The sequence below is a fragment of the Vanacampus margaritifer genome, chromosome 1 (genome assembly GCF_051991255.1).
Source record: "Vanacampus margaritifer isolate UIUO_Vmar chromosome 1, RoL_Vmar_1.0, whole genome shotgun sequence".
Taxonomy (NCBI): Eukaryota; Metazoa; Chordata; class Actinopteri; order Syngnathiformes; family Syngnathidae; genus Vanacampus; species Vanacampus margaritifer.
The window spans coordinates 54,257,018-54,273,092 of NC_135432.1; the positions used below are offsets into that span (position 1 = coordinate 54,257,018).

General features: G+C 39.5%; 3 protein-coding genes across 3 annotated transcripts in view; 1 reads left to right on the top strand and 2 right to left on the bottom strand.

Annotated features, from left to right (window-relative positions):
* Nucleotides 1-213: 213 nt before the first annotated feature.
* Nucleotides 214-4,895, bottom strand: LOC144038773 (uncharacterized). Its single transcript, XM_077551542.1, has 2 exons — nucleotides 4,677-4,895; nucleotides 214-2,667 (listed from the first exon to the last, which is right to left on the bottom strand). The coding sequence occupies exons 1-2, from the start codon at nucleotides 4,725-4,727 to the stop codon at nucleotides 2,380-2,382; spliced, it is 339 nt and encodes a 112-aa protein (XP_077407668.1). The 5' UTR covers nucleotides 4,728-4,895; the 3' UTR covers nucleotides 214-2,379.
* Nucleotides 4,896-8,218: 3,323 nt separating this feature from the next.
* Nucleotides 8,219-14,314, bottom strand: erich1 (glutamate rich 1). Its single transcript, XM_077551665.1, has 6 exons — nucleotides 13,790-14,314; nucleotides 13,029-13,151; nucleotides 12,764-12,916; nucleotides 10,977-11,360; nucleotides 10,676-10,870; nucleotides 8,219-8,487 (listed from the first exon to the last, which is right to left on the bottom strand). Exons 1-6 carry the CDS (start codon nucleotides 13,806-13,808, stop codon nucleotides 8,363-8,365), a joined length of 999 nt encoding a protein of 332 aa, XP_077407791.1. The 5' UTR covers nucleotides 13,809-14,314; the 3' UTR covers nucleotides 8,219-8,362.
* Nucleotides 12,663-16,075, top strand: part of dlgap2a (discs, large (Drosophila) homolog-associated protein 2a) — a 174,841-nt gene continuing 171,428 nt past the window's right edge. The window contains exons 1-2 of the mRNA XM_077559693.1: nucleotides 12,663-12,673; nucleotides 14,423-14,650. Of these exons, the coding sequence (XP_077415819.1) occupies nucleotides 14,633-14,650 (18 nt within the window). The 5' untranslated portion in view covers nucleotides 12,663-12,673; nucleotides 14,423-14,632. The remainder of the gene's footprint in view (nucleotides 12,674-14,422; nucleotides 14,651-16,075) is intronic.

Genomic DNA, 16,075 nt, shown 5'->3' on the forward strand with positions numbered 1-16,075 from the left:
AAACATATTTAACTAGATGTACTCTGTAAAAAGACGAGTACCCTTATTCAAAGGTACAAATTTCTAGGGATGAACTGATCTCACTTTGCCAAGTAGGCTAGAGTAAATAGAGTATATTTTTATGCAAAAAAGAAAGAAAAGAAGCAGTAATGTCATAAATAGTAATTGAATTACTTGCACAGAAAAAAAAGGTCTTCAGGCAACATCAACGCATGGAATTTGCTAAATTGTTTATTTTACATGAATTATTTTCATTACATTTCACTTGTATCACTAACAGAGCAAAACTAACATTCAAGAGGGGCAGATAGGACTTTTTTTGCACTCAAACAATTAATCCATGGAGGAAGTTTAATATATAAAATAGGGGAGAATCCATAAATTGCCTATACTGTAATCTCTCCTTTAAATGCGCATCTTCCGCAGTAATCCCTCATAAACAGAAGAGCAGCAAGTCAGAGTTTACTGCATAAAACATGTCATCCAAGTCTCCTTCTCCTCCTCCCCAAATCTAATGTATGCGACCAAAGGGTTCTCTTACAGCTCTGTGCTCAATAGGATAGATGCCACGGACTTCCGGCCACTGCTGGCCGCGTTCCAACACTCGCACCCCCACCCTTGCGCCCCCGAACCGCGCGCTCCTGCTCATCGGCGGGAGGGCGTCTCGGCTATCTGAAATGCTTCGGACACTGAGACAGACACTACACACTCGCAGCCTCGCAACCGTCGACGGGAACGCGCAACCGAGGGGCACAGAGGCGGAAGCGCAAGTATTGGGACGCGGCCCACACGTCGCAAACCGAAAACACCAACAAAGTTGATGGGTGACAACCCGGAAGTCGGAAGTTCCGCCTCCTTCGTGGCATATAGTCCGTATGCAAGACTGCAGTGGCCCCAAAAAATAGAATAAAATCTCTGCGCAACTCACGCTATATTGATTACACAGTCTAGAGCAGAGGTGGGCAATCTCGGTCCTCGAGGGCCGCAGTCCTGCAGGTTTTGGAGGTTTCCCTCTTCCAACACAAGCTGATTCCAATCAACAGGATCGTTATCAGGCTTATACATAGCTTGCTGATGAGCTGATCATATATCAGCTGTGTTGGAGAAGAGCAACATGCAAAATCTGCAGGACTCCGGCCCTCAATGCCCACCTCTGGTCTAGAGAGAACATATTGTCCACATGGATGTGGTTCTGTGTCCAGTCAGATTCCACTTAACCAGTTGTTGGTGAAAAACATTAGAAATGTTTTCTTTTAAATCACACAATGGGATGGAGTTCAGGAGGTTGGCGATTGTCTTTCTAAATTGTATCCAACCTGTCACAATTAAGTTAGACAGGAAAGACTTGATCTTCAGCACGGAACGCAACACGAAAAAAACAAAAAAACATTCTCATATTACACACCACTTAAGTCTATGATCTCGCTCGTGGGAATTTTTTTCCCAACAGTTTGACAGTTAGACCGAGTGCTCTCCCTAAGGCACAGCACGCATTCTCAACCACGCTCAATGCCTCGCCAATTTGGATCCGCATCTCTTGGTAACAGCTTCTTTTTTTTGTTTATTGTTGGGTGTGAACACACACACCACTGCTGTAATATCCACACTCATGCATGGCAGAGAGACAAATGGCGGGCATTGCAGGGAGGAAGGTACGGTTTGGGGGCACATGGACTGTCTATCTATGATGGGATGGGCCGTTTATGGTGTGGTTTTCCACCTGTGTGAGATAAAAAAAAAAAAATGCAGCAATCTGTGCCACCATCACATAATCTGTCATAAACAAGTTGCTGCTCCTTCCTGCTGTACTTCATCACCTTGACCAAGCTTTGTTAAAAATTAGTAGCCCATTCTTAGAGGGCCATTAATTGAGTCACAAAGCCAACCTCCGCATTATCCCTTAATTGATGGTTTAAGTTTGAGGCTTTGTTCAAGGATGCGACCTGTTCTGTTGATAGGTATCATGAGACAGCCTGCTAAAGTAAAGTACTTTCATTTCTGCTTGCTTGCTGCGTGCCATCTGTTTATGAAGGACTACTGTTGTCCCTCATTCCTTTTTTTGCCGTATGAAAACAGACAGGGACTCTAAATTAAACATACGTGCGGTTCGGTGAGGGAAGTTCTGATATCAGTTTCACAGTAAATGGTTATTGCACTGCTGTTACAGATAATGACAAAATGGAGGAACTACATGACTCCAAACAACTAATGTCACATCCAGCCTTCTGCCAACACAGGTCGAATCGTTCCGGTAACTCCACTTGCATGTGATCAGAGAGCACATGGGCCTCATTGAGACAATGGGCCGGCATAGCTACAATCTTCAACACGCAAAAGCGTGGTTACCGAAACGCTCTTTACCCAACCATTGATCTTATTTTAAACAAACTTTTGGCCCACAAAGGAAGGAGGTGGGATCTCCTGGCAGGCTCCAGCCCTGCGGGTGGCATCCAAGAAGGGGGTCCTGAGCATCGCCGCGCCCACCATGCTGGCATCGGTGTGCGAGCCAACACTCTGCAGCACGCGGCTGGAAGGTCGGTGGTAGAGCGCCAGCTGCCTGGAGCTGTACCCGCACATCCCGATCCCCACCGCCCCGAGAAGCATAGCCATGCCTGGCATGGTCTTCTCGGGTGGACGCACCACACACACATTGTGGTAGGCCTGGGTCTGAGAGAAGAAAGAGGACAAATCAGTTGATGGATTTTGACAGATTGTGACGAGCTACCTGAAAGATTCAATACTAGCACATCATGAAAAAAACAACAACATTATGTCCTCATACAATATAAGTAACAATAGATATTCTCACTTGAGCCTCACCTCAGTCCCGCAATGCCCTTCAAAATAGAGTAGGCCTGTCACTAATGATTATTTTTAGAACCGATTAATCGATGGATTATTCCATCGATTAATCGGATAAAATGTTATTTCGCATTCAAGTGCATTACAAAACCATTCCCCCCCTAATGACTATTTATTAACCAATTATTGTTTGGCCTTTAGTCTATTTTTTTAGTGATTACAAATCAACAAAACATCAATTCAGCAATTTCAATGAGAGGAATTAATGTTGTACTCACAGACCTTTATGAAACAAATTTAGTCACTGGTTTGGTCATTTTCCAAAGTGAACGTACATTTTTTTTGCACATTTTTTGATTAAATGCAAAAGATAATCAGTCTACTCTGATGAAGGACTGTTGCGAGACTGAAATTGGAGGATTTGGACATTTTTAATTTAAACAATTTAAATTAGTAAAATAGTTGTCGATTAATTACAATTATTTGTCGATTGACAGCTCCAAATTAATAGATTAATCGACAAATAATCGAGTATAATCAGTAAAATAGTTATCGATATAATTAGATCGATATAATTAGTAAAATAGTTGTAGATTAATTTGATAATTGATTAATTGTCGATTGACAGCTGTATTTTAGAGCTTTCAAAATTAATCGATTAATCGACAAATAATCGATTATCAAATGAATCAACTATTTTACTAATTGAGTAATCGTTTAGAGCCATTGTTTAAATTAAAAATGTCCAAACCCTCCAATTTCAGTCTCTCAACAATAATTAATCTCTGATTTCTGCAGTCCGTCATCAGCGTAGCCTGATTATCTTTTGCATTTAATCAAAATAAAACATTTGCAAAAATTAACGTTTACTTTGGAAAACAATGACTGAACCAATGACTAAATTTGTTTCAAAAAGGTCGATGAGTACAACATCAATTCCTCTCATTGATATTGCTGAATTGATGTTCTGTTGGTTTGTAATCACTAAAAAAATACTAAAGGCCAAACAATAATTGGTTAATAAACAGTAAATAATTAGGGGGAAATGGTCTTGCACTTAAATGCGAAATAACATTTTATCCGATTAATCGGTAGAATAATCGATTCTAAAAATAGTGACAACCCTAATCAGAATAGTGCCCACCATCTCTCTTTTACTATATTTCTTCCAACAAACAAAGAACGTGTCTATTTTGCGACATGGGCAATTTCCTTTGCAGACAATAATAAAGCGGAGCAAATAATAGAAAGCTCATTTTACAAAACAGTTGTGTCACAGGCAGTTAAAAAGCCATTCCTGAAGCTCACTCACCCAATTCTCATTTCCATTTACAACTCGTTGGGCTGTCACAGGCTTACATTTCTTCATAGTTTGTGTCACTGAAAAGGTAATTGTGTGACGTGAGCTAAAACCAAATGCGTCCTATATAATAATTATGGAAATTGTACCATGGAAAGACTGTGTGTATAGTACGATATGTATGCATTTCATCACATTTGCAGTCGAGTCACCACCAGGCAGATAAACGGCTACCTGCTGGCAGCATAAAGCTTAGTGAAATAAAGTTGCTGTATACTTAGCCTGAGGCTAAGCCGTGTATGCGCCTATAAAACCACAACCTTGAAAGCAGTGATTACGTCAGTCTTATAGAACTACTCCTCCAAGGACCAATATAGTGAACAAGCACTATGCAACCTGAGATTCAGTTTTATTCATTTTTGCTAACATGGATCGAAATCAAAGGGAATTCCATGACAAGCAGGCAGCTATACAGAAAAATCCACAAGCAACATAGAACCTTAGGACTCCATTGACCAGTCTACCCGACTGAATAAAAAGCTAACACCACAACAGAAGAACAATTCAATCTCACCTGCAGTAACCTGATGTAGCCCGGAGTCAGTCTCGGGAGTCGGAAAAACATTTTGCCAGTGCTGTTGATGGTTGAACCAAGAAGACCCGGGTCTCTGCCGCTCCCTTTCCTGGACTCCCAGGAGGGGAAACCCGCCGACAGACGGTCTAACTCGGTGTGGCGCGCGATCACCTCAGCCTGTGCTCAGATATCTGGTTCAAAGCAGACTTGTCTCCCCTGATAATGTCTCCTTTTATAACAGGCTTTGGCAGATGCTGTTTCTAATGGGATTACGAAAGTTGGCATACGAGGACGGAGAAGTAAACAGAACCAAGACGGATCCTATTGCAGATATACTGCAGGTGACACTCTTCTTTTTTTAAGTGGAAGGTGGGGACATCTTGGAAATGTTTTTCAAAATTCGGTTGAAATAAATGTAGTCTAGGCTTGTACGTTACACCATTTGGAATTAGGTAGACCTACAGAACGACTTCAGTCAGGAATGTACTGTAGATTCTTATTTACTTTCCCAGGTCCTACAAGTCCTGGTTTGGGGTGTGAGCATTTGACTTGCCTAAACCACTTGAAATGCTTAAAGCTTTTTTGGGGGGGTTTATATTAAAATAATTTGCTTACCGGTAATAATGTAAGAAAAAGTTGATATCGTCTCTGGCCGCAGAGAACTTAATACAGTTCAGTAAAATACTGTGTAGATTAGATTAAACCGTTCTTCATGGACAAAACAAAACAAACAAACAAACAAAAACTGAATTACCAAATTCAATCACACTTTTGTATTGACCAATGCCAATACAACATGGGCAATCTGCTCGTGACATTTAAAAACTTTGAAACTATGATCCTCGAGGGCCACTCTCCTGCATGTTTTAGATGTTTTCCTCCTCCAACACACCTGATTTAAATGATCATCTCATCAGCAAGCTCTACAGAAGCCTGATAATGACCCTGATCACTTGCACTTTGGGTGTGTTGGAGTAGAGAAACCTCAAAAACATGCAGGACTCAGGCCCTCGAGTTCTGGATCTTGACACATGTGCCTTAGCACGTGTGTGCTTTTGTAAGTGATGAATAAAGATCAGGAGTACGACATTTGTAACATACAGAGCCCCTCTGGTGCCAGGGTATGAAACAATTTTTTTTTTTTGCTAATCTGTACCCACACTTTACTAATCTGTTCCCCCAGTTTACTCATCTGTTCCCCCAGTTTACTCATCTGTACCCACAGTTTAGCTAACTGTTTCTCCAGTTTACTAATCTGTACCCACAGTTTACTCATCTGTACCCAGAGTTTAGCAATCGGTACCCAGAGTTTAGCAATCTGTTCCCACAGTTTACTAATCTGAACCCACAGTTTACTAATCTGTACCCACAGTTTAGCAATCTGTACCCACAGTTTAGCAATCTGTTCCCACAGTTTACTAATCTGTTCTCCCAGTTTACTAATCTGTACCCACAGTTTACTAATCTGTACCCACAGTTTACTAATCTGTTCTCACAGTTTACTAATCTGTACCCACAGTTTACTAATCTGTACCCACAGTTTAGCAATCTGTACCCACAGTTTAGCAATCTGTTCCCACAGTTTACTAATCTGTACCCACAGTTTACTAATATGTACCCACAGTTTACTAATATGTACCCACAGTTTACTAATCTGTTCTCACAGTTTACTAATCTGTACCCACAGTTTAGCAATCTGTACCCACAGTTTACTAATCTGTACCCACAGTTTACTAATCTGTACCCACAGTTTACTAATCTGCTCCCACAGTTTACTAATCTGCTCCCACAGTTTACTAATCTGTTCCCACAGTTTACTAATTTGTTCCCACAGTTTACTAATCTGTTTCCACAGTTAATTTATCTGCACCCACAGTTTACTAAAGGGTTCCCAGAGGGGCTGCGTGGTAACAGATTGTTTTTGCATACCTGTGTGCCACATGGGCATCAGACAATGTGAGAGTCAGAATTTTATCTACGTTGTAGGTAATACCTGTAATTCGTTTAGGCAACATAGTGCAAAACAATTTACAACTTTTGTGATTTTTTAAATGCATTTCCAACTAATATTCTGTCCAATACCATAATTGATAAACAACTGAAGGCTCATATTTTTGTGAGCTTTATCTACATAAACAGATCCTTCCGATCGCTGCACTGCAACTGGTTCCGTTGTGAAAAAGACAACAGCTCTTACTCAACATGACACAATGACACCTCGCAGCCATGATAATTCTCTGTCCTTTTCATGAACTCCTCCCCTGGCAACAAGCTTTGGGTAAATGCACCGGAATAGATTACAGCTAACGTCAGGCTCCCCAGGAGGCAATGATGCTCAAAGTCCAACATGCATCCAACATGCTGTGTTTCTATATTAGTGTAGACTAAGTTAGATAACTGCAACAAGTGTTTGTGAGAGGCAAGTTGCTCAATTACAGTAGTTATTTGTTATGAATTATCACTAGGGGTTCACCAATCACAATTTTCTGGCCGATCACAGATCTTTTAAAAAGTCTGACCTGCCGATCGTGATTTTTGCTGATCATGATTTTTTTTTCAAAAGCAGCATACATTTTCAGTGTTCCAATCTTATTTTATTGGAAAACATTGAAAAAAATCTGTGAAATAATACAAACGGGCTGTTTTAACTGCACATGAAGTAGTTCTCTCAAATAAAAATGAAAAACCTATTAATCCCCTCAGCAGAAGAGGACAATGGCTTGCTTTTTTAGACCTTTGAAGGGATACTGGACTCATTGAGACATTTTCAGCAGTTAAAGGTTAATATTTTGAATGAATTTGATCATTTCATTATTTTTCATGTAGAATTAATTCCTTTGAAAACTATTTTTTCCACTTGCTGTCGACTGAAGATGACAACACCTGCGCTGAGGAAGTAGGTAACGACCAATCATGGGTCAGTTTGCTGACCAAACACAGAAAACAGCTGAGCCATGATTGGTCGTTACCTACTTCCTCAGCACAGGTGATGTCATCTTCAGTCGACAGCATGTGGAAAAAATAGCTTTGAAAGGTATTAATTGTATACAAATTCATTCTTGACAAAATACTAACTTTTTACTGATGAAAATGGCTCAATGAATCAAGTATTCCTTTAAGGAGGGAGATGGGACTGGTGGAAAAGATCGGTTTATTTTTTAAGGGTTCAGCCGATCACCGATCCCCCCAAGGCCGATCGATCGGTGCACCCCTAATCATCACCCCTTTGAGTGGCACAATCAGCAAAAATTGTCATTTGAAATGAATGTATACTTCACAGTCAGTTTGAAAATCACACTACGATCATTTCAAATTACAACAGTGTTTTGCAGACAGTTGTTCTAATATAATTGAGAAGCTATTTGATTTGTTGGATAGTTTAAAGGTCATGACAGTAAACAAAACACCACTCCCTGCAGTGCTGACATTTGCCATGCTGGTAATTGGGGGTAAGATAAGACAGACAAGTGTTACCAATTCCCATTCATTTGAACAGCATATATTACAGCAATACGGTAAATAACAGATCAATACAACTACCGTTTCTTATTTGATTAATACTGTTTTATTCCAATAAGTATAGAAAAATCCACAAACTAATCAAAGACAAATATTTGCATAGCATCAGAGCATCTGAGATACAAACTTACCATAATTATGAATGTCAATATGGAAGTAGCACAGAGTTAATCCTTACACTGTGTTGATGCATGACTAAGTCTGTGAGAGAGTTCAGTCTCATTGGCTCCATTTATGGTAAGAACGTCTGTTATCCAGTATTGGAACAATGTGGCAACCGCAGTGGTTTCCTCTGAAACACAAAGACAACAAAATGTGGTACTTGAACATAATAAATCTGGGAAGAAAATATTAAGTACTTACATGGTGACATTAAAGCAGATAAACTGTCAGTAAGAATTCTATTTAAGGCTGCATAAAATGAACATTGGGGTTGCATCAGTCAAGTCGTTTATCAGAGGAACTCCACAGCATAGAAAAACATGCTGAGGGGGATTGAAATAAACTGGAGTGAACCGAGTTAGAAAATAGTATTCTCGGAATATCAAAACTCATGAATGCGATGTGAAGGCCAAACCAGCAAAAAGGAAAGAAAAAGATTCTGAATGTTTTTTCTTTCTGAATTCGATTGATACGCTGCTTCTTTGATCAAATCTGGTGGGGGAGTTGCATTATGAAACACTGACATAAGGATGACTCATTCGCCATGAAGACCGTGGGCATGTTTGAGCGGCTTTCATGCTGTTGTGGAGCAGGTGCACAAAGAGGAAAGGGAAAACGACAGCAGTCTTGGCAACAACGTGGCTTTCACAGGGCCCCATCCTGCCCATGTGGATGGACAGATGTGCATTCAGAGGTTGAATCTCCTTGTTAGTGTCTCCTGCATTGCCGCTTCTGAGACACACAAACAAGTGGACCCCTGACAAGTCACTGCTAATCCTATTATGAGAACGTTTAACCAATCACACACGAATGAAAACGTGCCTGCACACTTGGGGTGCTTTGGCTGCTGCCAAAGGGTTAAGGCCAGGTTAACAGGTTTAAATGTGTGAGATGCGTGGTTAAGTTCAAGTGCATGCTTTTGTACATTAAGGGCATGTATGTGCAGGTGAAGGCCGACAAGGGCAGGTCAGGGCACGTTTACTCAGGTGAAGCATACAGGAACAGGAATGCGTATGGCACGAGTGGCAAGCACGGGCTGACAAAGGCAAGCACAAACTTGCACGGACCTGCCAATGATGTGCCTGAGCATCCAAGTAAGAGGAAGCCATTTTGGACCGTTTACCTCATTTAATGGGCTGTATCAGGGGGTCTGTAAACTGCGGCTCTGGAGCCACGAGTGGCTCTTTAGTCCCACTCCAGTGGCTCTCTGTGGATCTCTTAGAGAAAAAAAAACTAGGAGTAATTTAGATTTTTTAATATATTTATTTTTATTTTTTAGATAGGACTAATTTAAAAAAATAATAAGTAAATATTTAAATAAGTCAGAGTCCAAACTTTAAGTTGTCAAAAAAAGAGACGAAAGGTAGATAAAAAAAAAAAGCCTAAAAATGTCCAAAAAGGAAGAAAAAAAATATCTGAAAATTACCATAAAATCTCTATGAAATTGTGTAAAAAATGTCAGGGAATTGAATTAAAAATAAAAAGGCAGACGAAAAAAATGTTCAAAAGGTAACCAAAAATGCCAAAAACAAAAGAAGAAAGGCAGAATATTACCATTAAATGTATTTGGAATTGCAAATAAATAAATAAATAAAAATAACATAAGACAAAAATCTAGTTTCTTAAGGCAGAAAAGAAAGCATTTAAAAAGTAACTATAAAAATCCTGAAAATTACCATAAAATGTCAGAAAATTGATAGCAAACAATGTTGAAAAAAAAAATAAATCTATAATGTCTAAAAAAGCAGAAAATGACCATGCATCCATAAAATGACCAAAAATGTCAGAAATTTTGACAAAAAAATCTAAAAATGTATGAAAAAGGAAGTATGAGAAATCATTAAAAGGTAGGCAGAAATGAATTGGATGTTGCATATTTTTGTGTTCTGGTGCAGCAAATGGGCCCATATTAGACTAACACTAACACACTGTTTCCTTCATCGCAATGTCCAAATATTTTGCAGCTCCAGACAGAATTTGGGTTATGTATTTGGCCTAAAGGTTGCTGCTGACCCCTGGGCTATTTGAACAACAGCATTGATGGACTCGGATCTCTTAATAACATTAATCAGTCAGGGGTTGGATTAGACTCGTTTGTTCCCTTGAATCTTACATCTTAATCTTACCATGATTAACTGGAGAATTCTATGCTTCTAACTTTGTGGGAGTAGTTTGAGGAAGGCTCTTTTTTTGTTCAAGTGTGACAGAGCTCCATGGCATCAAGCAAGAACAAATTGCGAAAAAGCTTTTGCGGGCCACATCAAATGACGTGGAGTGCTGGGTCTGGCCCACAGCATCATTTCTGAACAATCACTAACCTGCAGACATTAGGGTGTTGTTGTTGAGGTCCTGCAGTGCTTCTTCCAGTCTGTTTGGGTCCTTGTGTTGAATACATAGCTTCAGAGTGTGAAGACATTTTAAGAGAGACGCAGGCCTGCTTCCACTGGCAACGCTCTTCACAAGATCCTCCAACACACCAGGAAGGAGAGGAAACTTCTCTGCATTCAGTAAAGCTAAGGAACCACAGGACCTCCCATTACTTGGTCTAATGCTATCAAATTCACACTTGAATAAAGCACTGTGATATTACAAAAACGTTTAGAACAGCACAGCACTCACAATCTGACTTATAGATTTCCATTGTGGTCCTGAGGAAATCTGCCACCTCAGCTCTCATTCTGTCTTCCTCCTCCTCCTCCTCCTCCTCATCGGTTTCTCTTTGGTATGTGAACTCCAGGGCAGAAGCCCGAGTCATTAAACCCTTTGAGAGCATCTTCTCTTTGTGGCGTTTCTTCTTCAGTTTCCTTTTCTTGTTCCGGCTAATGTTCACTTTTTCCTCATTCATCAGTGTCCCTTTCTGAACAACACTAGACACTATAGTTGAAGTTGTTCCATCTGTACCTTCATGAAACTTCAGTCGCCTTTTTCTTCTTTTCCTTCTTTTCTGTTCATTTGCTTCTACATCCTGCTCCAGCTCTTCACTGCATTCCTGTATATCGTGACCTGCAGGCCATAGGTAAGAAATCGTTTAATTGGGCTGGGAAAAACAACATTCTAAAGACATTTACGCAGATGAAAGAGTGGAGTAGCATCGCATAGCAACCATCCCCATTTCTTACTTCTTGAAAGTGTTAATTGATTAATTAATCACAAAAAAATATCGCATTAATCATGAATTAACACAGATTAATCGCACTATTAATTTTGACAATAGATTATCCTTTAGCGTGACAGCGGATGGCTACGTTTAAGGTAGCTCAAGTTGTGTTTGAGCAATAAACATAATTTCGTGCATTAAAGTAAAGCATTTCATGAATGTTTGCGCCTCACATTCAGAATATTTATTCATGTCAAAATATCGGGGTATTTTTTATTTTATTTTAAATTATGTAAGTAATTAACTGATTAGAAAAAAGGAGGATGAGTGTGTGCAGTGGGTCAATTTTTTTTGAAGACGTCCTCATAACATTAAATGTCAAAAGAATTAACACATGCTTGCTGTTCAAATTTGTCAGGATTTTTTTTAGAGAAAAAAGCCTTTTTTATTAAGCGATTGATTAATCGTGATTAATCAAAATTCTAAGATGTGATTAATTTGATTAAAAATGTAATCGTTTGACAGCTCTAATTGCTACATAAGAGACTATCAGACAAGTAGCATTCATGCTGAAAATTCTGACTACTGTACTCACACAAGCCCCCCCCCCCCCCCCAAAAAAAAGAACCAACCTAAATCAGTTTTATAGATTACATAATAAAATTCACTATAACACTCTACTGTCATTCATTCACTCATTTAATCGAAACGGACAATGTATCAAAACTTCGGATTAGTTTTGATTGACGCCACCATTAAACCCATCTTACAGGTGTACCTAATGTAGTGGCCAGTGAAATCACAGACAAGTATTATAAAATGAACCTACAGATGCTGCCATTCCATCTATTTTTGTCCTGTTCACTGAAGTAAAACAAATAACGTCAGGTGGGATTCAACATTAAGATAGGTGATAAGTACAGTGAGCTGTGAAATGAGACAACACTGCAATTAAAATGTGATAATTCTTACAATTTGTGCAAAGACAGACAAACACAGCACACTGAAAACCAAACCACACAAACCATTTATCCAGTAAAAAAATCACATCTGCTGAAATAGGGCTTCATTGGTATACTAATTTCTTCTACCAAACATTGAGGTAATCAGCAGGCTTAGAAGACCATATGTGCTGCATTTAAGGAACAACAAAATTTTCATGGTCTGTTTTACAGAGTGGAATAATTGAGTGCAATTCAAGAACCAAGACCACCTTAAGGTACATTTATTTTGCAAATCCATTTGGATTTACATTTATGATGCAAATCACAAGTTCACAATAACAGAAGATTAAAGCTAGCTGCCTTACCAGATGGACCCTCCCCAAAATTTATGCTCTCGAGCTGTGGTAATGGAACACATTTCACTGAATCTGCATCGTAGCCTTCGGGAGGAGGTAGAACTGTGTACATTCGCCTACTTTGAATTGCTGTACTTGTATTCGCCGGCATTGCGGCATTTCCTACAAAAAGGGGGAAAAAAGTTAATTTAACCATAAACCCCATTAGAGAATATTAATTATCAAAGAATTAATGCAAGCAACACAAAAAGTCAAGAAATACAAGAAATCTTACTGTGAGGAATATCCTGATGAGTGATTTTTCTTTTCACATCCACTACTATGCATGGTGGGGAGGGTTCTTTCTCCAATTTAGGAGCTGCAGGGTAAAGCTTCTGGAGTACCTTTGACTGGAAAACTATATGGAATACACACATATGCTATATTATGAATAGTTAATCCTATGTACAGGGCAGTAGACTCACACTTTTAATAAAAGATATGAACACATTAGGTTTCATTGGTGGGAGGAGAAAAATGTATTGTCCTCATCTCAAATGTGTTCATTTTTGCAGGTCCCCCACTTTAAAAATCCTTTAGATCAGACAAAGATAACACAAGCAAACATGAATGCAGTTTTTAAATTATGATTTGATTTATTAAGAAGAAGAAAAACGAATGTGAGTTCATCATGAAACACGAGGGTCATGCAAACTATTTCAAACAGCCTTAAAAAGAGCTTCTTTTGGAATCTTATTTTGTCAGGTATCCAGTTGTTTACCTACCTCACCTTAGGGCAGGCACTGTGTTGTCACAGTTAATCATTGAAGCCGAATTGTGCGTGTATCTTTCCGTAAAATTGCTGTCAAAATTTTTACTCTTCAATAATTTTACATAGTTTCGTCGAGATGCCTGAGACAGAGGAACACGTGCATTTGTTTACAGCTAGGAGCTCCAAACATGGCAAGCTAGCAATGTTAGCTAGCCACTTCAAACAAACGAAACGCTCTCGTCGTGTGAAATGTAGTTAATCATGACGGCACATGTGATACATACCTTCTTTTCTGTTTGTCATGTCTGCTGGGCTGACTGAAGGCGAAGACAATCATTTGTTAGTTGTCGCGAAGTAGACTCGAGAGCACTGCTAGTGCTAGCTAACTTAGCTATCTCTCGGGCAACCTTATAAACATTAGCATTAGCTTGTTGCATTACTCTAGTTTTGACACACTCACAAATTAATTAATATAATGCGTCAACCAACACACTAGACTTTGTGGCTAAATACAGGTGTGCGGCGTGTGTGGCTCTTCTCCTCATTGTAGCATCACGACTGCAGTGACAGGCATCCGGAGTTACATTACAGCCGGCCGGAACTTCATTCAATATATCAGCATTTGGATGCTGACGTTCATAGCAGAAAGGCTCCGCTCACTTTTTTTTTTTACCACGCATCCGTGCATCAATAGTATCTGCTATATATGTTCTATAATTCGTCGTGTAAAGCAAGGGCATGCTACGTGTCGTCAACAAGTACACTGATGAGACAACTCAGTGGAATACGTGATTCCAATAATTTACTTTGACTGAACACGTGTCTTCCCGGCCAAAATACTGTCTATCGGACAGGTGAATATTGTTTGGTCAATGTAAATTGCTGTACAGTAAACAGTAGTGTATTGTGCACCACAGCCCCACCGGTGTTTGAATGCTGTAATAACATTAGTCAACTCGAGCCAGCTGCAGGGTGGGAGTGAGGAGGGGAAGAATGAGGACGAGAAAACTCGAGTGCACCTCCTGGCTCGTCATCATCACCAGGCTGAGTTGGGCTTGTCGTGCCTTCCAACTTGGCTTGGGATTTCAACATGTGAACGGACTTTGCAGAAGGAGGATCCACCTAGAATGCCAGCTTTTAAGAAGGTAACCCCCTCCCCTCCCTCCTTATAAGTAATATTTGTGTACACATTGTAAAATACTATGTGCATGAGGTATATTGCAAACTATATCAGATGCACAAAGATAATTTGAAATAGGCTATAAATACCGTATGCATGTTATGTTTAGAGATAGTGGCACAGTTGAATTGCCCTCTTCCTCTTAATTCTTCATGATTTAACTGTAAGAGCAGCATATTGTACAAAAACGGAGGTGTTTTGTTTAAAACTGTATGCATATGAATTAGCATCCCTCAGCTTTCTGAATATACAATACAGTACATCGTGGGGAGGAGGTGTGGATGATGAGCAACTCAGGCTGAAAGAAGCCTGCTGAGTACAAGGTTAACTTCTTTAACAAGGAACCCAATATTTTTCATGCACACCGTAGTGTGCTGTGGGTGGATATGCTTCAATAACTGCCAAGTCCGTGCCAGGGCTGAAAAGAGTGTCACAAAAAAGGCTTGCAAATACAGTAAGCCAGCAAATTTCAAAGAAAAGGTAAAATGCCTTTGCTGAGCTTAGGTTTCTCTAAAAACGCTAATGTTTTGTGTGACTACAGAAGTATGTTTTAACAATAATTATTGGTCAAATTCTAAATTGTACAACTTTAAAGCGCAGCTGGTTTTAGAGGATCCAGTGTGTTTTTGCAAGCCTGACTGTATTGGTATTTTGGCTAAAGCACATTTGGATGAGGGATAGGCCTAAAAATTACAAAGGAATTGTTTAGAATTTGCTGTGTGTGGAATTTGATGTTGATGAATGTGTCTTCAAAAAATAGCAAAAATAAATAAATAAAAAATTTTAATCACACAGACTTCCATGATGACATTGCCTCAGGGCAGCGTAATTCTTCTCAATATGACACTGCCATTAGAACAGGAGTAAAACTCTCCAATCACACAAACAATAATATTTAATAACGAAAATGGATAAATTTATTGTTAATTGTCCCGATTGTCAACCACCAAAGTGTCTGCAAATCACAACCAATTTTTTTCTGCTACATGTAGCAAACAAGCTATTTGCGGTGGACAGAAGGGCTATGCAATAGCGGGTAATGCAAAAAGCAGTCAGGGGTAAATGTAATTAAATTGAATCAAATCAATGAGGAGTTGTTTTTTTTGAGGGAGGAGAGGAATTCATTCACATTAGTGTGTGTACAATATACCTTCATGTTGAGGCATAGTCTACCAGAGAGAGAGAGAGAGAAGAGAAGAGAAGAGAAGAGATGAGAGAGAGAGAGTTAGAGACAGACAGACAGAGAGAAAGAGAGAGCGAGAGAGAAAGGGAAACAGAGAGGGAGAAAGAGAGAGAGAAAGAGAGAGAGAAAGAGAGAGAGAAAGAGAGAGAGAGGGAGAGAGACAGAGAGAGAGAGAGAGAGAGAGAGAGAGAGAGAGAGAGAGAGAGA

What these genes read in the sequence shown, in the direction of transcription:
- erich1 (XM_077551665.1), bottom strand. An exon ending in TCATCAGGATATTCCTCACA is followed by an intron (nt 12,917 to 13,028) that starts GTAAGATTTCTT and finishes CCCTTTTTGTAG; the next exon opens with GAAATGCCGCAATGCCGGCG. An exon ending in TTTTGGGGAGGGTCCATCTG is followed by an intron (nt 11,361 to 12,763) that starts GTAAGGCAGCTA and finishes TATGGCCTGCAG; the next exon opens with GTCACGATATACAGGAATGC.
- LOC144038773 (XM_077551542.1), bottom strand. Translation starts at nt 4,727, where the DNA reads ATGTTTTTCCGACTCCCGAGACTGACTCCGGGCTACATCAGGTTACTG. An exon ending in GCTACATCAGGTTACTGCAG is followed by an intron (nt 2,668 to 4,676) that starts GTGAGATTGAAT and finishes TTCTTCTCTCAG; the next exon opens with ACCCAGGCCTACCACAATGT.